This window comes from Cydia pomonella, chromosome 4 (genome assembly GCF_033807575.1).
Source record: "Cydia pomonella isolate Wapato2018A chromosome 4, ilCydPomo1, whole genome shotgun sequence".
NCBI lineage: Eukaryota > Metazoa > Arthropoda > Insecta > Lepidoptera > Tortricidae > Cydia > Cydia pomonella.
The window spans coordinates 5,762,486-5,785,170 of NC_084706.1; the positions used below are offsets into that span (position 1 = coordinate 5,762,486).

Below are 22,685 nucleotides of genomic sequence, written 5' to 3' on the forward strand. Positions count from 1 at the left end.
ATAGATATTCAAAATCTGACATTCCATATTTAAAATTAAAATACGCATGCATACCCTCACCCGTACATTGTTAACTTATTTACTCCTAATTCTCATGTAAGTGAATTGTAAAAAATTCTTATTAGAAAAAAAAAATACTTTAAACCGAAAAGTCAAGCTCGAGTCGATTGCCAATCAAACCTCTTTACACTAACAGTCGTATACCGATCGCCTGCCTATACTTACATCAGAACAGTCTTTCTACCTTCTTTTCGGTTCAATTTTTAGGGTTCCGTAGTCAACTAGGAACCTTTAGGCTAGGTGCTTTATAGCAACGTATGTAAATAAGCTCTATAATAATTATAACGTGTAAATTGGTTTTACTAATAAATAACTTATGACTTAAGACAACTTACAAAATCGTTCACATGGCCAGACAGTTCTCCTGCATAGACGCCATGTGAACAATTTTGTAAGTTGACTTAGAAAATTTGCTGTCACTACGGTATTTGAGAAAATGCTATATACGGTATACGTGAAAAATTAACACTGTGTGAACACTGCCTAGTGAGTATTATATTCTTTGGAACACTGTGAATCTAGCCTTATAGTTTCGCCATGACCATCTGTCCGTCCATCCACGGCTTTGCTCGATGATCGTTATTACTAGAAAGCTGTAATTTGGCATGGATACATAAATTATGCATGGCAACAGAACAGTAAAATAATAGGTACGTAGGTACTCCCTTAAGCTTGTAATGTACAGGATACTTACTAATAGCCCTTACTTTTAGCGTATTTCGACAGAATGGTAACTACGACACCCTACACTAAGCACGACCCGACGCCCGATATGCTCCTGGGTCCTGTTTTTTTTAAAGCAATAGCATGACCCTTAGTTTCTACGTTCTCACTCGAAAGGTGTAAGGGTCAACAGGTTTTTTGAAATATCTTAATCGCGATGAACTGCTCGTATCAAATCCAAGTTTGTGATCTTGAAAGCCTTCAGACTCTTCCGAAATTCTCGGATACGTTTTTTGATTTAAATTTCATTTTTGATATAACCTTTACTGTACTGACTGTACTTTTTTTAAACATGCAATTAATGTCAATCGAGACATTCTAACACACCCAAACATAATAAAGTTGCGTTGTTTTATCACAGAGTTCCTATAGGCACCTGATGTGTCCATCATCAGATTAGGTGAATCTGTATCTGACTTTTACATATGTATGTGAAGTTTCAGCTCAATCGAATAATGGGGTGTGAGACCTGTGAGTCTAATTTAGCTTGCATAATTTACCAGAACATACATATAATACAGTACAATATCAATCTACAGCGCAGGCTTCGTCAAGAAATACAACAAAAAAAAACCTCGTTTATAAGTCTCATCAAAAATTACTTATTCTAACAACTAAGCCCCGAGCTGTTCCCTGCCTGGCCCAAACATTCCAAATATTGTTTGGGGTTGTTAGAATAGTTTCGATGAGTTTTAGTTGCCTGTGAAAAGTAAAGTCAGCGATAAAAGCTTGTACCAAAAATGTAATTTTTGGATATTTTTTTTTATATCGTTTACGGACTAATAGTATATGACATAAGATATAATATAGATCAGGCCTGGTTAACTTTTTGTCAGATATTGTACTAGGCCTTTAAAATTGTCCGCAAATAGTAGTGTGCCTAAACAGTTGATTCCATATATTTATGTGTAGCATGACGTTAAAGCTGATTAAATATTCTACAGATGTTTTATCCTTTATTTTTTTACAGCGGATGTCATTCCAGATCTAGAGCAGAGCCGAACTGGGGAAGTACCTCCACCTTACAGAAAACCGCAGCCAAATAACACTAGACCCTACTCATAATGTTGTGTTCCTGCCGGTGAGTAAGGTTGCCAGAGTTCAACGAGGGGGGAGGGGATTAGGGTCGGCAACGCGCATGTAACTCATCTGGAGTTGCAGGCGTACATGGGCTACGGAGACTGCTTACCATCAGGTGAGCCGTATGCTTGTTTGCCACCGACGTAGTATAAAAAAATATCTCACAGACAAGTATAAGTTACAGCTTTGCCAAGCTATTGTTTGTAATGTCTTGCAACCTGCCTGTGATGCAAGTACACACATTACAATTGATGGCATATGTAATTGAATTTGCCAGCTACAGTCATGTGTATTTCCGCCTTTCGTCTGTAGTTTTACATGTGTAAAATTAATAATTAAAGAAATTAAAATGTTTGGGATCAATAATATTAGAATTATTTCATATATACTACGTCAACAATCTCAGGACTTGCTCATTTGGAATAATAACGACGTAACATTAAATCAACATTAGGCAATAAAATCTTCTGCCCTAGGCTTATTGCATACTTTCTCTGGTTTAAGAATTTTATTATAACTATCGATAGTTACTCAATATTCAACTAATACAGCCCTACGTCAAGTTAAATTCGTTATGTGACAGATAAATGACAGCTGACTCTGTTTGAGTTAAGTTTTATAAAGATTTTGTAAAAAAAGTTATTGTAGAAAAAACGCAAGAAACGTGGACATCGTAATACTATAATTAGAAATGTTTTATTCATGCTTAAAACTCAAATGCAGGAAACAACTATATGATTTTTTAAGCATATCATTTTTACAGATGACTTTCTTAGACTGACGCATAACAATAAGGTCCAAATTCAACTTGGGAATTTTGTCTATCAGGAAAATCTTGGTGTCATTGGTAGGCCGTATGCTTAGCATAGATGGTAGGATCATGATGTTGGTATAATCGTACTAATAATTTAATGGACAAAGATATTTTAATAAGTGTGTGAATTGTGCTTTTAATCATTGGATATTTTTTTAGCTTGATGATGAATTGCTAGGGATTAGTCAGATCAGTCTATCCTGGGCCACAATCCGGACCAAAGCAGGTAGTGCCAAAATTAAGCAACGAGCGGACGGACGCCATCAACATCAAATCAACAAGCAAATTGTGACATTCACATTGGCGGGTTTGCTTGATAAATTATTTACATTTGCTTTGAATATCAAGTGAAAAAACTGACCAAGATGTTAAATACCGACACGTGGAACCCTGAAAATACGTTAAAAATTTTAATAGCATCGGACATTCACCTGGGCCATGTAGAAAGCGACCCGGTGCGCGGTGAGGACAGCTTCCTCGCATTCGAGGAGGTGCTGGCCGAGGCGGCGACGCGCGACGTCGATCTCGTCCTGCTGGGCGGCGACTTGTTCGACCACGCCAAGCCCTCGCCCGCTTGCATGTTCAAGTGCACACAGCTCATCCGCCAGCACTGCTTCGGTGACAAGCCGGTTCGCATCGAACTGCTGTCAGATCAGCTCGAGAACTTCTCTCGCAACATAAACTACGAGGATCCCAATCTCAATGTGTCGTTTCCCATTCTGTCCATCCACGGCAATCACGATGACCCCGTAGGACAGGGCAGCGTGAGCTCGCTGGACATCCTGTCAATCACTGGGCTCGTCAACTACTTTGGTAAGTGGAGCGACTATACGCGCGTGCGGATCTCGCCCGTGCTGCTGCGCAAGGGCTCCACGCAGCTCGCGCTTTACGGCCTCAGCCATCTTAAGGACCAGCGTCTTGCACGCCTTTTTGCAGAGAAGAAAGTTGAAATGGAGATGGTGGATGACAGCAACAAATGGTTCAATATGCTGGTTCTGCACCAAAACCGCGCAGACCGGGGCCCAGGTAACTTTATACCAGAAAAAGTGCTACCAAAATTCCTGGATCTGGTGGTCTGGGGTCATGAGCATGACAGTCTAGTGTTCCCAATCAAGGGAGAAAAGAATGATGATTTTATGGTGGTGCAGCCAGGTAGTACAGTGGCAACGTCTTTAGCTGCAGGAGAGGCACTGCAGAAACACTGTGCTCTATTAGAAATCCATGGAACTAACTACAAAGTTACCCCGATTCCACTTAAAACTGTTAGACCATTCATTTTTAAAACCATAGTTCTATCTGAAGAGGATCTCGGGGAAGAGGAGGTCAATGAGCATGAGAAGGTGCAGGAATTTCTGAAGAATAAAGTGAATGAGGCCATTGAAGAGGCAAATAATCTCCGCAGCGGGCATCCCAAACAACCCACCCTACCACTTGTAAGACTAAGTGTGTTTTATGAGCGGCCAAGCCAGGATTTTAACAGGATGCGTTTTGGTCAGAATTTCACTGGACAGGTTGCTAATCCAAATGATCTTTTAGTTATGAAGCGAGAGAAAAAGTACAGAGAACGAAAGGAGGCAGAGGAAATGGCAGAGGTAGATGTGGCGCGCGCGGCACATGAAGCAGCTGACGTCGAATCGTTACTGGCGGCGTACTACGCTGCGCTGCCTCCAGCGCGCCAGCCAGCCGTACTGAGCGCGCGCGCTGCCACCGAGGCCGTGCGTGACTTCACGCTCAAACACGACGACGGCGTTTTCCGCCGCGTGTTCGACGCGCACCGCCGCCGCGCAGTCGAAGCGCTGCTCGATTCAACCGCCGAGACTGATGAAGAGATCATGGAGCGCATGCGCCTGGCCAAAGACGTGCTCGATTCTACTGATCTCGATCAGCTGAAGATGCTCGTGGACCTGAACATCGTCGGGGATCCTGCGCCTAAAACTAAGCCACGCGCAACGAGTAAAGCGGCTGCAAAAGCGTTAGTGGTAGTTTCGAGCGAAGATGAGGCATTGGAACAGTCAAACACACCACGCGGGGGCAAAGCGACGCGCTCGCGCGGACGTGGACCGCGCGCGACGCGGGGCCGCCCGACGCGCTCAGTGCCGTCGCCCGCCCCGACGCCGGAGCCGGAGCGCCGCGCGCCGCGTCGCGCCGCCACCAAGGCCACCTGGCTGACGGGCGCCGCAGCCGGCCGCACGCGTAACTCCTCCAGTATCGAGGACTCTGACTGAGCTGTACCGTCCGTCAACATGAATGACCAATTATTTACCTTAAGCAAATAATGTCAGGTCCTAGTTATAAATAATTTGATGACTGGCTAAACCAGCTTTTCTTTCATTTAAATTTGGAGATAGAAAAGTAACAAAGTCATCAGCCAAAGTTATCAGTGTTAACAGGCTGATGCGAATCCGCACGCTGCTTCAGTGTGCGAGGAGCAGATTCGCCAACCTTGGCTAGCATACAGGTGTAAGTGGAACAAGATAACAAGGCTTGCTGCCTCTTAGGTATAAATTTGTCCTGTTCTCGTCTTGTATTTCAGGATTAAGTTACATACTTGTAAGATGTGATGTTTTTTTTTCCAAGTCAAAATGTTTGTTCCAAAATCTTGTATTCGATTGTAGATTGCGCTGAAACATATAAGTTTGTTGGGTTTCGTATAATGTCTATTATTACTAAGTTCAAATACATAAAAGTTTTAATTTCATTACCTTACATATTATCTTTTATTTCTTATCCGAAGTTGAAATTCTTGGTACTGCTCTATTCATTCTGCCCGCTGGACCAGACGGACAGTGGCCGGCAACACGTAATTAGCGACCATATTCTGCGTCGAAAGAAAAACGCATGAAAACTCGAAAACACGCGTTTTCCCAAACATAAGACTAATTTAGATAGATTGTATACCCCCAAAAACCCCCATATACCATATTTCAGCGAAATCGTTAGAGCCGTTTCCGAGAAGAAATATATATATATATATATATATATATACAAGAATTGCTCGTTTAAAGGTATAAGATATAAGGAAGATATATCTTTATTTTCAGGCAACTATGGGCCCATAGATAAATACCTTAAAACTAGCATACATATCATAAAATATATCTTAAAAATTAAAACACACACTATGGCTGCGACGCATTTCGCAACCCGGCTGTGCCAGGGAGCCGGCCGCGGAACCGCCGAAACTTGACACACTTCGGCCAAAACTCCTCCTTTGTGAAGGTCGCTAGACGTTCAGTCGGAACGCTCACCACAAAAGAATTGAAATTCGCATTGTGTCGAGATTGCAACTTCGCGACCCTCAGGGCGAATCCGGACTTGACTCGTACATACTTTACGATGTCCTCGACCTTCGTAAGTTTTCAAGTAAAGTTTAAGTTCATTTTAATAGCCGACTCGATGTCTTGCACTTCTAGTCCCTCTTTACTTGCTTTACACCAATTGCGCCTTGCCTGCTTACTACGCCTATGTGCAATCCTGGCTGAGCTACGGTTTATTGCTCTGGGGCCATACCAGCGACGCACATGACCTCTTTATCATGCAAGTGAATTGTAAAAAATTCTTATAAGAAAAAAAAAAAAAATCTTTAAACCGAAAAGTCAAGCTCGAGTCGATTGCCAATCAAACCTCTTTACACAACAGTCGTATACCGATCGCCTGCCTATACTTACATCAGAACAGTCTTTCTACCTTCTTTTCGGTTCAATTTTTAGGGTTCCGTAGTCAACTAGGAACCTTTTGGCTAGGTGCTTTATAGCAACTTACAAAATCGTTCACATGGCCAGACAGTTCTCCTGCATAGACGCCATGTGAACAATTTTGTAAGTTGACTTAGAAAATTTGCTGTCACTACGGTATTAGAGAAAATGCTGTATACGCGGTATACGTGAAAAATTAACACTGTGTGAACACTGTGAATCTAGCCTTATAGTTTCGCCATGACCATCTGTCCGTCCATCCACGGCTTTGCTCGATGATCGTTATTACTAGAAAGCTGTAATTTGGCATGGATACATAAATTATGCATGGCAACAGAACAGTAAAATAATAGGTACGAAGGTACTCCCTTAAGCTTGTAATGTACAGGATACGTACTAATAGCCCTTACTTTTAGCGTATTTCGACAGAATGGTAACTACGACACCCTACACTAAGCACGACACGAAAAAAAATGCATCCGCATATTAATTAACACTGACCAGACTGAAAATTGTAAGTCTCATTTCCGGAATCTTCGAATATTGACCCTCCCCTCACTATACATTCTAGAAATAACGACCTTCGTAAAAAACAATATAAATCTTTTCCAATATAATAAAAGTGAGCGCCGAAAGGACATCTTAATGCTCCCAGAATCCGTTTTAGATATCTTTAAAAAAGGCCCATATTACCGCGCGATAAAAATATATAATAAGCTACCAAAGGTTATAAAAAACATACAAAAACTACATTTATTTGCAAATCGATATCGATATCCTCATAAAAAAAAACATACTATTCCATAGACGAATTCATGCAGGACAACGATATAGATATTATATAGTGGTAGCTTCACAATTGTTACACAAATTAGTTAAGAAAAATCATATTTTAGATATAAGTAGCCTTGTGTAAATATAGTTTTAAGGAAATTGCCATACCCCCCCGGGGTGCCATGTGAACTCTTTTATCACTTGTAACAAATTGTATTGTACCATGGTATGCAATAAATAATTACTTACTTACTTTACATATTATGTAAATTGACAGGCATTCAGGGATACGAGTAAAATAAACAATAGGATATGTAAACATTTCTTATATTTCTGATTAGATTTTCAGAACACCCAGATTTAGTTGCACACAATATACATTCCTCTAATAGTTAGTTACTTTTACTAGAAAATCAACCATTTAACTTTACGGGTAAGCTAAGTGGTACACCTACAATATTTTAACAAGATTATACCTTAATAACATACCGCCAATTGGGGGGAATAAGGACAAACCTTTATATGTGATTTACCTGACAATTTCTTACACACATTGTATAATTCAATTGAATTTAGCAGTAGATTTTGTATGATACGATCTGTGTGGGCAGTTATAAAGAAATTGACATTCATAACACATTGTAAATCACATTCTAAGTTTTGTCTCTATTCACCCCAGTTGACGGTATCGATTTTTATGACTACACAATATAAAAATAGAATACAAGTAAGTATAAGTGGCACTATACATTATATACTTAGCGTGCCTCTAGCCTCAGTTCTAAATAAATCCTTTGCGATTGGAATATTTCTAGTTAATATTTGTATCAATTGGTACTTAGAAAAAACATAGAGAAATAAGAAATAATAGAGTGCTCACTCCATACATCAGTTTTGGTATCAAAATGATTATTATATTCGCAGTCGACATCTAGCACTCTATTACTTCTTATGGAAAAATCAATATTTACAATTGCTTTGGAATCACCTATATATATACAGAGAAATATAGGTATTTGCAATTTTGCATGCTGGAGGGAGTTGTGCATAGATGCGAGACTGACAACGCCATTTTAATTTAGGTTTCCATGTTCTTATCATGTTTTTTTTTTACCTACGTTATACCATTCCTTCATCATTCATTTCAATTCTCCAAATTTCGAGACAGAGCATGATAAGAACTTCAGGTTATGCACCCTCATTGAAAATGTGTCAACAATATTTGTCTGATAATATTTTCAAATAGGTAATGCACTGGTTAACCTTTTTGACGCGAATGACGATATATCCGCACCGTAGGTCTAACGCCGAAGACGGATTAATCCGTCACAGACCACAGAACAAGATAGACCTACGTGCATATGCATAAAGTTCAATTTCAGTTTTGACACTTCGGTGACGTGGCGTCCGAGTGACCGCTTTTGCGTTTGACACGGAACACGGACACTTCACAGATTAAACGTGAAAGGTACTCGTTATAAAAATAATTGTACCATAGTTTTTCTTAAAAATTAAATCGGCAAGGTGACAAATGGTAGCGCCTGCAAAAGTGTAATAGCAATGGAAAAGTAAAATGAGTAAACTCCTACATTTATATGTAATTGAATATGAAGGTAAAAAATTGGTACAAAAACTTGATATTTATAAAATGGTTTGGTTTTAATCGCGGGATCTTTGCGTAATAAAATACATCCGACATTCTGACAGTCAGAATGGCGGGTGCACTGTTTTTCACTAAAACTTTGTTTTCTATCGATGCTGACCAACTGGAGGCTGTCTTTGTTTTCACTCCATTTTCCGTATTTATTACTGAGGATCGACTAGAGGCTACGAAGTATTACAATTCTCTCTCCACACATCTCCACACTAGCATCGCCCGAGTGTCGTCTAGACTGCAGTGACTGCCATGGCAAATCACCATCTCCATCCGGCAGGATTATTAAGATTAAAATGAATTCCGCAGAGTCATGAGTCAAAACGGGCAATTTGTTCGGTAAAAGTATGACGAAAATGAAAAAAAAAATCTGTAAATAATCGTGCCATTTGATATTTCATTAACAGCATTAGCACGCAACCTTGTTTGCGTAGAATTATTTTACAGTAATAAAACTATCCTATGTAATTCCCAGTGACTCTGATTTCATACCGAATTACATCTAAATAGGTTTACCGGTTTACTTAACCTTCGGTATGTTTTAGCACTAATCAGTGCATCCCTACATTCAACTTTATTAGCATGTACAAAATAAGTACATGTTTAGAACAACCAAGATTTTACAATGGCACAAAAAAGGTAAAGTGTGACGAGGTGACAGATATACCGCATAAAGTGACCGATGTAAACCTGATGCGGAGTTCAAATGATTACCGACGTTTGGGAGATGCCAGTGTAGATTCCGAGACCCGTGAACTTCCCAATTAGAGCGCAAATTCGCGAACGCGAAGTGGGGGGTCGATTTCAAATCTGCTCCTCACTTCGAGTTCGCGACTACGTCTGTTTGGAGAAGCGGTCCTGCACTATCCTCTTAAACGATTAAACAAGCGCCATCGTAAGGCCACTTGCACCAATTACCATGGTTACCAATACAATTTGACACTGGGTTAACGGTTTAACCGGTTAAACCCGGGTTAGTTGGATGGGCGCTTACAGGTATAAGTTAAGTTAACTTCTGATCCCTAAATTTCATGGTGAGGCGCAGGTAGGCGAGCGCCTCGGCCGCGGCCGCCTCCCTCGAGCGCGCGCAGAACACCAGCGGCGGCGACGACGGCGCCAGCCGCGCCAGCGTCAGCTCGCCGCCCTGGCACACCAATACTATTATAACACTGTGTCACGTATGCAGTGCACGGCGTCAAATCGATCCCTTGGCAATCACCATTCTTTGTGGCAAACAACGCATATTTATCGGCACCGGAACACCATCGCATCGCCCCGGCACAAGCTAAGCGGTGCGTTGACAACTCGGTTTAGAGTGCACTGCGATTAATTTCTTGCAGTTTCGGTTTTGCAAGTGCGTGCTCTTATGAAGCATGCCGTAGGTTACACTTTTTTCGGTTATGAAACCGCAAGATATGAATCGCAGTGCGTTCTAAGCCTAACCGCTCATACACTTGGCTGTCCCGCGCTGGCGCCCGTGGTTGCCCCCACACTAGGCGCCGCCGCCACACAGGCGCTTGTGTACACGGCCGCGGTGTCGCTCGGCCGCAAGCGCGATATCGACCAGCCGTAGCCGTGCCGACATCTCCGAGGCGTTGGGTCGCTTCCATTACATGCTTACATATGGTTGTCGGCGAGCGAATGAGTTGGGGCGACGCTGGTTTGGTGCCAAGCTTTTCAATGCGTTCCAACCTTTACGTATTGGTTTGATCGTATCGAAAACATCACAATGCCATTATCCCATTCCCAGGAGGACTGCAATAGTTATTTGTGCATGCATTACGATACTAGTGCAAAAAATAGGAAATTCGTAACGAGGGGCGATAAATTAAAAAGCGACCGAAGGGAGTGTTTTAAATCAACACGAGTTGCGAATTACCTATTCGCACATGTATCGTACAACGTGTTACAGTACATATGACCCTTTAAATCGACATAGTTACATAATGTGCTAATTTACGCACTAGTGCGGAAAAGTAGCACTATATGTACTGTAATATTACATTAAAACAAATGTGCGAAAAATAGGAAACACAAAGTGCGAAAAATAGGAAATTCGAAACGAGTGGCGATAACTTAAAACACGACCGAAGAGAATGTTTTAAATCGACACGAGTTGCGAATTACCTATTCGCACATGTATTGTACAACGTTTTACAGTACATATGGCCCTTTAAATGTTCGATACAGTAACGTAATATGCTAATTTTCGCACTAGTGCGGTAAAGTAGCACCATATGTACTGTAATAGTATATTACGATACAAGTGCGAAAAATAGGAAATTCGAAACGAGTGGCGATAAATTAAAACACGACCGAAGGCAGTGTTTTAAATCGACACGAGTTGCGAATTCCCTATTCGCACATGTATCGTACAACGTTTTACAGTACATATGGCCCTTTAAATGTTCGACATAGTAACGTAATATGCTAATTTTCGCACTAGTGCGGTAAAGTAGCACCATATGTACTGTAAAAAAACTTATTCCTCACACTTATACCTACGTATATAATTGGGTGAATCAACTTTTTTTGTTTTGTTATCCTGTCCCGTTGTCCAAGGGACAACAGTGGCACAGTTTGTTTGAAGAGACGTATGCCGTTCTATTAACATGCTTAGTAGGGGGCCCATTATGGAGATTGGTTATAACGACCACAAAAACGCAAGTTTGATACATTTAAGGACCATAAAATCAGTATTTCAATGAACTTTTGTCCCCTGGACAACTAATCGTAACCATGGCAACGAGTGACGCTAAAAAGTTGATTCTCCCAATTATCGTCAACAGTTTAGTAAAGCGCGTTACGTGCATAGAGGGGTTATTCCCACTAGTTGTTACCAGTGGTAACTACTGGGAATTTTTTTGCCACATTTTACCACTGGTAACTACTGGGAAAAAAAATACCAATAGTTAGCAACAAACCGAGTTCGTGGTAACTAGTGGATTTTTTTTTCAGTAGTTACCAGTGGTAAAAGTGGGAAAAAATTCCCAGTAGTTACCACTGGTAACAACTTGGTGGTAACTAGTGGGAATAACCCGCATAGAGTACGAACATCAGACATTGACTGTTATTTCTGACTTTTGTATTGCTTAGATGGGCCCAATATAGACATTTTAGTCTTAAAACAAACCGGATTGCCCGAGACCATTAATAATAAGTAGTAATGAAGAGTCAGCGTATGGAAGCCGCGGGCTACCTCGGCCGGCAGCGCGTGCCACTCGAGGCGCAGGCCCAGCGCCGCGGCCGCGGCCCGCAGCGCCGCCTCGGGCTGCGCGTCCGGCGCCGCGGCCCGCAGCGCGTCCCCGCCCAGCTCCACTAGCTCTTCCTCTGCGATACATCGAGTATATGTAGGTCAAATACTGCAACTATCTCACCGACTTATTCATAGTAAACTTTAGGAAAAAAATGTGCTCCCGAGTTTAGACGAATAAGATGGCGCTATACGGCGCCATACGTTTTCTGGAAACTGAATAGGTATCTCCTGAAGGCTCAGGACAGCTTCGTCCACAATGCTATTTCGTCACAATCTTATCTTGTCATTACTGCCATTTGGTCACTTTCCTATCTTGTTCACATCCCCAAGGGCGTTGATTTTATTACGGTCTTGTAAGAACGAGACACGTAAGGTCGTCAATCTTACTATTTCACTCTATCCTATAGCTTGACGGATACATTTCCGTAAAAGTCTTAAAAAATAAAAAAGAATACAGTAACGAACTTCCTTACTTCTAAATCAGGGCAATAATGGTATGATTTTTTTTTAATTTGAGGTTGACATAATAAAGAACTGCCTGTACAATTTTTGGCATAAGGTGAACATTTCCATATTGGAGAAAAAGTAAATTATATAATATGTAAAATTTATAGAAGGCAGTCAGAATAATACATGGTACAACAATGTTGACGAGCTGGTACTGTGGTTAGGAATTGTATGTTGACGACATGGCATTGTGGACGATTCAAAAAGGTGAAGAAATAGGATTGTGGACGAAGCGGTTTGAGCCTTCTTTGGAAACAGCTTTTCGTAGTATTCCGCTAACCTTATGTTTTAATACATTTAGGGCCGATTTTTCAAACCCCAGTTTTAACTAGTCAGGTTTTATTCTATAGACAGCCGCAACTTGAGTTTTTCAACAGTCAGATAGCAGTTAACTGAGGAATAAATCCGTTAACTGAGGAATAAAGTTATCTGTCCGTTCAAGAGCCAGTTAGTACCTATCGCAGGGCAGTGTTGGGCAAAATCTAATCTAACTACTGATTATGATTACTGACTGCAACTACATTTTGTAGTTAGTAATCAATGTAATCATGAATATTGATTACAAGAAATAACCGTTAAAAATAGTTAAAATGTTGGACTACTAAATATTAATAGGGTTGTTTCCATCTACAAATCTTAGGGCAGAATTGTATCCCAATAAATTCTTTTGGATTATAAGAACATGTTAAACTACTTTTAGGGGACCTGTAATGACCATATTTTTGTAAATATTGAATTTAAAATATCTTTTGGCACACGTCACGCGACCAAACTCGAAACGTTACTGAAGATTCTGATGACGTCACAACTCTCAGATTGACACTGTTGACAGTTACGCGATAAACAACAAATGACAAATGTCAGTTGACAGTTCGTATCTTCTACGGGTGTATGTAGTTATGTGTCAAACCGTAAACTGTGACGTCATACAATTTTCAAAGAGCGTTTTGGGCGCGAAAGCATCTGTCAAAATATATTTTGTTAATTTAACATATTTAAAGCCGTTTTTAGTATAAAAGTTGAATTTTAGGGCAACTTTTAGTTAATATAGAACGTAATACAAGCGTTTCAAATAATTGGAAACAACCCTATTGTAGTGGCAATCACGGTTACTTACGTGATTACTTTTTCTTTCTAACTACTTATCTATCATATTACGTAATTGTAAGTTATAGGGAGTGCAGATTTCAAAAATGATGAGTATTTCTTAATCCAAGATGGCGGCTATGCACTATGTCATAAAAGTCGTCATGGATGTAGTTTTATAGGTTTCAGGGACTGCAGATTTCAAAAATAATTACTATTTAGCTATCCAAAATGACGGCAATACTCTTTGTCATAAATGTAGTCATGATTATAAAATAATGACTATTTTGCAACCCAAGATGGCGGCTATGCGCTTTGTCATAAAAGTGGTCATGGATTTGTCATAAAAGTCGGCATGGATCTCGTTTTACAGGTTTTGGGGGTTCCGATTTCGAAAATGATGGCTATTTTGGAATCCAAGATGGCGGCCATGCGCCTTGACATAAAAGTCGTCATGGATCTCGGTTTATAGGATTTAGATTCCAAACATAATGACTATTATGGAATCCAAGATAGCGGGCTTGCACTCTGTCATAAAAGTCGTCATGTATGTCGTTTTATAGGTTTCAGGGAGTACGGATTTCGAAAACCATGGCCATTTTGGAATCCAAGATGGTGGTCACGAACTTTATCATAAAAGTCGTCATTGATATTGTTTTATAGTTTACGAATGTGACGCATCATTCTGCAAGACTTGTTCCTGTCTGGACAAACTGTCATGCGACTAAACATTTTTGCGTTTCAACTTTCAAGGTCTGGATCTGAAAGCCATCAAGATTTCAGGAGTTGGACCTCATGAAACCCATCATCTCATCAGAAATAACCTTAACACAAAATGCTCCTTCAGAACTTACTTGCTTAGCAAACAACGAAAAGGACAAATCCCAAGATTTTCCAGAGTAAGCGTAGGAGTTCAAAATTGAGTTCCGGCTACAGTTATAATATAATAATAAAATAATAATTCAGCCTATATACGTCCCACTGCTGGGCACAGGCCTCCTCTCATGCGCGAGAGGGCTCGGGCTATAGTCCCCACGCTAGCCCAATGCGGATTGGGGACTTCACACACACAGTTATAATATTAGCGGAAAATCGTTGAGCATTAGACTTTTTGTTTACCGCGACATCTATTGTCGAGTAGCAGTACTGAGAGTTCCGCTACTTGACGCTAGATGTAGACTGCGAAAATAATAGTATTTTTGGTAACAAAACCGTTGTATGCTATGAGCACTCTTGGTCTTCTTATTTCTCTTCTAACATATTCTATCATGCGTTACAGGCCTGAACCTGCAGGACACACTAGCAAAGGGATTGTTAGTCAGCCCACCACACAAAACCACTCGATTAATGCCACATGCAAACCCGCAATATAGCACAATGCAAAGAAGGGACACAATCAACATTAATTCAAAGCACCCTCGTTCAAATTGAAGGCTGTGGCCTAGCTATTACGCGGCACCGGGGTTCATGTGAAACTTCCCATATTTGTTGGCAAAACAGATTTACTAACGCTACAAACTTGAAAAAATAATACCTAGTAGGCTACTCCTAAACAGGTCCCTGGCTTCACTGCGGTCGCCGACAGTAACAATTCACCGTTCAGGCACTAAACTTATTGACCCAGGATGGATACGAAATTGTCATTGTCAGGTGTCAATTGTCAGCGTAGTGAAACAGGTCCCTGGCGACCGCACAGAAGCCATTGCCGGCGACAGATGATGGAGCAACAAGTGGGTTATTTACCTAACTTTGTTTCATTTTTAGTTATACTGTTATGTGTTAAACCAGGGGTCTCCAAACCCCGGCCCGCGTGGCGTTCCAATCCGGCCCGCGGCAGGATGCCAAAGGGATCCTAGGCTCCAGGGGTTCAGCATTCATTTAGAGTGGAACTGTTCGTAACAGAAGCAACTAGACCCATAGTGGCCCGCGCGAAAGTTTTAGAGATGCAATATGGCCCTCAGGTAAAAATGTTTGAAGACCCTTGTGTTAAACGAAACGGGTCACGAAACTCAAAATAGGGCGCTTTTTAACAAGAGAGTTCAGGGATTGATGTTCACAGATGAGGGACAATTAGCTTCATGCAGGATTTTTTTATAAAGATGGTAATCTAATCTTCTTCCCGTAAGATTCAAATGTTTCTAATAAATCTGATATCTATTGTACTAGTAGTTTGTAATATAAATTATTACAAAAAACTTACGGATTTCATATTTCTAGATTAATTGCGTGTCGTGAAGCGTGATTCTTAAACAAAAATTACAAAATATTTTTCAGGAATGTAGTCAAATATTTAGCAAAGTGCAACCAACAAACAGGCATGCAAGTTAGTGGGACAGTACCGAGGTGGAGCAACAGACCGAGGTGGTAGTCGGCGACGCGCTGCGCCAGGTCGGGCCGCGGCGGCGCGTCGGCGCGCGCCTCCACGTAGCGCTCCATGGCGCGCTCGTGCGCGCGCGCCAGCGCGTCCTCCTGCACGACACGAACATACTAATATTATTCCAAAATCGCTTAAATTTAACTTTACTATTACATGAGACATACAGAACCAATTCATTATTAATCGTCACTGAAATGGTCACCGCTCAGCTTAATGTCGAGATAAATAAATAATAAATAAATAAATATTATAGGACATTATTACACAAATTGACTAAGTCCCACAGCAAGCTCAATAAGGCTTGTGTTGAGGGTACTTAGACAACGATATATATAATATATAAATATTTATAAATACTTAAATACATAGAAAACACCCATGACTCAGGAACAAGTATCCATGCTCAGCACACGAATAAATGCCCTTACCAGGATTTGAACCCGGGACCATCGGCGTCGTAGGCAGGGTCACTAACCACTAGGCCAGACCGGTCGTCAAGATAACACCTAAGGATCTGGACGCTGGTCTTCCGTGGGACCCCTTCTAAGGACCGCAACTACACACTAAAGTAAAAATTTTATACAAATGCAATAGTTTCAAGTAAGTTTAATAAGTCTATATTATGCAATTAAAAACTACAAAAATAATTAAGTTATTTATATTACGATACCTAAACAGTCATTAATGTATCATACAAGGTGTAATAAATTATATGGGAGGCATTTATTCAAGTAGGAATATGGAAATGGGCAAAATTGTTGATATTTTTATATTTATAACACGTTAATACTTTTTTCACGATTTTGACAATAATATATTATCTTAATATGTAAACAGGCCCTAAGGTGCATACTGGCAGAGCTGCCGAGTAGCGAGTTGAGCCAAGGTTTCGGTTTAGACCAGTGAAGGCAGAATGTCCTCACCTCAACAAAGTCCTCAGTAAGCCTGGCCAGGTTCTCCCTCAAGTAGTGATACAGCTGCTGCGCCGCGAGCTGCTGCGCCGCCTTCTTGGTGGTGGCGGACGCGAGGCGCGCGTGCGCGCCCACGGCCCCGCGCGCCGTGAAGCAGCGCGCGTGCGCGGGGCCCGTGTCGCCCTCCAGCGTGTACTCGGGCCCCGGCAGGTTGTACTCTTGGCACAGCTCCTACACAACGATATCACAACAATTGTTTCAATATCAAAAAAGCTATAACTTTTTTTTTAATAATGTCAGTTGTTCATACAAACCAAGTAGCATAAATGAGTTTCACTTTTAAAATACTGACATTTATAATTTAATATTTTTGTTTGTTTAAAATTAAATAATTTGATTAATTTAACAGCCGTTTAAAATATTTTCAATCGTGGCTGAATGCTGAATAGGTCTGTGCCCTCGATGCTAACCTGTCAAGAAATTACAAAATGGCGGACGAATGTTTGATATGTCACCGTATTTAAGAATTATTTCATTTAAAAATTTTTTTTTTCTTCGCAAGTGTGATGAAAAACATTGTGTGTAAGTCCGGGGGTAAGAATATTGCAAACTCGGGTCTTTAATAATCACTCTCGTATCCAAAATTCCACTTAACACCCTCGTTGCACAATGTACTATTATGGGCTGTATCTCCTTAACCGTGCGTCGTAGCGCAAAAATAATGAAATTTTTGTTCCCCTTTGAATCCCTGAAATAACATTTAACAAATACAAAAAAGAAAAAAGACAAAAAAATAGAAAAAAAGCATAATGGCAGAATTTTGCTTATAGGTTTTTTATGATTGACTGCCAAGACGTCTCATAATTTGACGTTTAAAAACAAAAGAAGGTTGCCTTACAGGCCTAGGTGTGTAAGGCTGTATGAAAATCCGAAAATCCTTTACATATCATCTACACTCATCGCACCTGATTGTGGTATTTGACCTATTTATTTTAGCGCGAAATTTGAAAACGGGGTCACGTGAAGGGGGGGGATTACTGTTATAAAATACTGGATGAATTTGTGGTCGTGATCCTGAATGTCAAAATTGTGTTAAGGCAAAGGGAATTAAGAAGACCAAGAGTGCTCACTCCATACAACGGTTTTGTTACCAAAAACACCATTATTTTCGCAGTCTACACCTAGCAAAAAGTCTAATGCTCAACGATTTTCCGCTAACATTAGGTATAACTAGAGTAACCAGAACTCAATTTTTAACTCCTATGCTTACTCTGGTTATAATATTAGCTGAAAATCTTTGAGCACTAGACTTTTTATTTTTCCGCGGCATCTATGGTCGAGTAACAGTACTGAGAGTTCAGCTACTTCATGCTAAATGTAGAATAGGAAAATAATAGTATTTTTGGTAACAAAACCGTTGTATGGAGTGAGCACTCTTGGTCTTCTTAATTCTCTTTGGTTAAGATGATCATAATAAACAAACAACTCCTCCATGGGAACACCCACAAAATCGCGAAAATAAATTTAAAGTACATTCCCTTGACTGCTCGAGGTAGATGAAATGTATGGGCCCAGGAGTAGGTATATTCTTTTCACAATTTTCATATATCGGTCCCATGGGGAACCTTGATCAGTATGACCATCTTAATATATTTTTGATATTGGGGTTCACGACCCCGAAATCACCCAGTATAATCAATTAAGGCCGAACCTGCCGTGAAATACCTCTCCAAGCGAAATTACCTGGTCAAGCACTGCACAATCTGAGTTGGATTATCAACGCGACGAGGGTCATCTCATCGCGTTGACAACCCAACTGAGAAATCTCATCCCCTAAATCCCCTAATGAGGGCGCCAATGGACGGTCGACCCAGTCTTCAGAATATACCCAATCACTATACCTTATCACCTTTGCTACGACCCTTGATACCTTAAGAAGCGCTTTGTAGCTCCTGGCGCCGCTGCCAGCGGCGACCGCATCGCCGTCGCCGACCACGGGCGGGCAGGGCGGGCAGGGCACGGCGTAGGGCGCGGGCACGCTGAGCCCTGCGGCCGCGAGCCGCGCCAGCATGAGCCGCGCGGCCTCCTGCTTGGCCTCCTTCTTGCTGCGCGCCGTGGCCGACACCACGTGCCCGCGCGCCACGCAGCGGTACTCGAACACGGCTAAGTGCTGCGGCCCTGACTGTCAACACCAAGCCGAGATTAGTCGCCAGCATCACGCTGAGATAAGGCCATTAGGCGTTACTCTCTAAGTTATTATTTTTATTTTCTTTGTGATGGTTCTGACAATTGTAGTAATTAAGTTATCTTATTACATTAGTGGTAGTAAAGAGTTAATAATCGCCATCTTGGCCGGTGTTTATAGCTTATGCGGCTAATGGCCTGGCCACTAGGCCACTTACTTAGTTTTTCTGAGTATATTTCAGTTTATAATCTATTTGACCGCGGCCGGCTAAACGTCCCACTTTGTCGCTTGCCATAAGGATGCCTTGACAGGTTATTCGTATAAGGATACAAGGAAGTCTCGTCCTTATGGCAAGCGAGAAAGTGGGACGTTTTGCAGGCCGCGGTCACATATCTAATTAAAAATATTAAAATAAAATAATCTGATTTGACAACGCTAAGAAAAACGAATATATATATGGTATATAAGGCCGTCGGGAGCAAGCTACCGTAAAATGTGCCTGCCATAAAACTTAATAATAACGAAATCAAGGGCGTGTTTTTTTAATACCACGTCAGTGGCAAACAAGCATACGGCCCGCCTGATGGTAAGCAGTCACCGTAGCCTATGGCCGCCTGCAACTCCAGAGGTGTTACATGCGCGTTGCCGACCGTTTAAAAATTATAGGCCTATCCATTGACATATATATCTAAGGACGGGCCAGTACAGCGGTGTCACGCACACGAATTCGAGCCAATCGTGCAGTTTAACGCCACAACGCGATTGGTTGATGAGTTCGCATCACGCGCGCGATTGGTCGCAACTTGCGTTAGACTGCACGATTGGCTCGAATTCGTGAGTGACACCACTGAACTAGCGCCATTCTTACCACCCGTAAGGCCTGTCCTTAGATATATATTTTATATATGTCAATGGGCCTATCGCTATTACCTCCCTTCTCTCTAAGATCAAGGAGCGTATAATTAATGCAACCTAGAAGAACACGATCTGATCAGCGACCACCAGTATAGCCGGGTCGACACAGAGCGAGCATGCGCGCGAGGTAATTTCCTCACGCACAAACCGGCCAATGACGATCACTAGTGTAGACGTGCCTCGGCCGAGGCGGCACGCTCGGGCGAGGAAAACGCATGCGCCGCCTCGGCTGAGGCACGTCTACACTAGTCGGTTTGTGCGTGAGGAAATTGCCTCGCGCGCATGCTCGCTCTGTGTGGACCCGGCTTATGGCTTTCGCCACGGTCGATCGGCTGGTGATCGTCTAGTGTATCTCACACACTGCTGGGCTTCGGACTTTGAGAGTCAAGGTGAGGCATTGGCAGTTAACCTGGATATAGCGAAAGAATTTGATCAGGTCTGGCATCAGGCTCTCCTGTTGAAGTTGCCATCTTATGGACTAGCCGAAAGACTGTGCTAAGGCTGTGTGTAGCGAAGGATCGCTAGCTTTTCATCTGGCACGGATGCATACATGCCGTAATAGATGGTAGCTGCTCCAACAGCATGGACATTAATGCTGGCGTTCCACAAGGCTCTGTCCTATCCCCAACCCTGTTTTTGCTGCACATTAATGACATGTTGTCTACCGATGACATTCATTGTTATGCGGACGACAGTACTAGGGATGCCCATTATACAGTCCGTGCCAAAATCCCTCATTCTGAGGTGCTGGAGAGACGTGAAAAGCTTGTGTCCAATATTGAGAACACTCTATCCAGAGTTTCGGTGTGGGGTCAGGACAATTTAGTCCGATTCAACCCCACCTAGACACAAGTTTGAGCGTTTACTGCTAAGAAAACCCCATTTACTGTTGTCATCAAATTGGTTCAGGTTGAGTAATTAGGGAACATACATAAAAAAGACTGAATTGAGAACCACCTCTTTTTTTTTAAGAAAAATAATTTGATAATCAATTTGAAATGTTATGTTAACCTTTCGAGACCCGGACTTATGCGGCTAATATAGTGACATTTAATAAATAAATAAATAAATAAATATTATAGGACATTATTACACAAATTGACTAAGTCCCACAGTAAGCTCAATAAGGCTTGTGTTGAGGGTACTTAGACAACGATATATATAATATATAAATATTTATAAATACTTAAATACATAGAAAACACCCATGACTCAGAAACAAATAGCCATGCTCATCACACGAATAAATGCCCTTACCAGGATTTGAACCCGGGACCATCAGCTTCGTAGGCAGGGTCACTACCCACTAGGCCAAACCGGTCGTCAAACATTCCGTCATTGGTTTTCAAAGCTGGCTACCCAGGGAACCCACAGGTCTCGAAAGGTTAATTACCACCTATTACCTCAAAAAGGTAATTGCTTGTTGGTCCAATGGAGGGCTATGGTAAGTAAGGACCTAGCCCACTAGTTTAGGTATTGTGCAATTGAGTTACATGCATTAGACTCTAGGGCTCCTTTAGGAAGGCACAAAAACAACCAGAATAGACAGTGCTCCAATGTACATACAACTTGTGTTCATTACGGCTCTCAGGCATGAGACATCAAAGAAGAATGGATGTCACATCTTATTTTCATTACTTATTTCTGCTCCTGTGAAATCATGACCTTAAGATAGTTTTGGCTTGGGAAATTATAATCACAGTAAAGTTCAACTTTCACATACCAGTCAAAAATACACATACCTGAGCAACACACTCATACTCTGGAGCCTCTGAGAACTTCACCATAAGCTCCTGCAGGACAGTTATCGGTGTTTTCATCATCTTGTTACTGCAAAACATTTTTTTTTGTATACATTGTTTTTAAGCAGAGTTTACTCGTTGCAACATCAGATTTGCAACGAGTAAACTCTTATTCAAAATCGTTAAGGCAGATAGAATTTATTAGTCTAGACATAACCTGCCATAGGCGGCTTTACTCCATTTACTCCTTGATTGCAATGAATGAATTTCATAACATACGTTTTCTGGTATAACTTTCGTTGTAAGTACTTACTAGGTACACCCAGTATAACGTCACATCAATAGAATTTCACGGCAATATGCTTGTAATAAGCAAAGTCAGTTAAATAAATGCAAACTGCTAAGTTATTGTAAAGGCTTGTTTTGCCAGCGAACGAAAATTATTATCAATCGCTGTGTTTTGCTGCTTGTGTCATGTAGCCAATTACATAAACACTTTATCAGGCCTGATATCAGACCCGATTTCGGGCCCAAGAAAGAATATTTTTCTGTTTCACTAAACTGTTTCAATAAACATTGTTTGCAATAATTGAAATGTAAAAAAATATGGTTCATATGCAAAAATATCAGACATACAGACAATATCAGACAATGTACAATATTTTTGGCAATTAGGAAGCGTGCATCAAAGAGCATATAATCACTACGTTTTATGAACTGTAGGAGGCAGCACAGGAGCCGTCAGATTTTTGGCGCGAGGCGTAATTGTGATGTATAGAATTAAACACTTCTTTATTCAAGAGTGTCTACAGAATGGTGACTTCGTTTTGAAGCAAGTTTCCTCTGATCTTCAATTAGCGGACATGTTTACCAAACCATTGTTTGGACCGAGACTGACCATGCTTA

At 41.2% G+C, this 22,685-nt stretch overlaps 2 protein-coding genes across 5 annotated transcripts; one reads left to right on the forward strand and one right to left on the reverse strand.

Annotated features, from left to right (window-relative positions):
• Positions 1-2,724: 2,724 nt before the first annotated feature.
• On the forward strand, positions 2,725-5,383 carry LOC133516915 (double-strand break repair protein MRE11). The gene has a single exon (XM_061849958.1). The coding sequence runs from the start codon at positions 3,043-3,045 to the stop codon at positions 4,900-4,902; it is 1,860 nt and encodes a 619-aa protein (XP_061705942.1). The 5' UTR covers positions 2,725-3,042; the 3' UTR covers positions 4,903-5,383.
• Positions 5,384-7,457: 2,074 nt separating this feature from the next.
• Positions 7,458-22,478, reverse strand: LOC133516920 (RISC-loading complex subunit tarbp2-like). 4 transcript variants are annotated; one of them, XM_061849964.1, is made up of 7 exons: positions 21,997-22,478; positions 21,780-21,867; positions 18,868-19,119; positions 16,950-17,168; positions 15,989-16,118; positions 12,000-12,130; positions 7,458-9,944 (listed from the first exon to the last, which is right to left on the reverse strand). In XM_061849964.1, exons 2-7 carry the CDS (start codon positions 21,858-21,860, stop codon positions 9,804-9,806), a joined length of 954 nt encoding a protein of 317 aa, XP_061705948.1. In that variant the 5' UTR covers positions 21,861-21,867; positions 21,997-22,478; the 3' UTR covers positions 7,458-9,803. The 4 variants fall into 4 exon arrangements, with proteins under 4 accessions (XP_061705948.1, XP_061705947.1, XP_061705949.1 ...); XM_061849963.1 differs by having other exon boundaries at positions 22,093-22,413; XM_061849965.1 differs by having other exon boundaries at positions 16,007-16,118; positions 22,093-22,410.
• Positions 22,479-22,685: the final 207 nt, after the last annotated feature.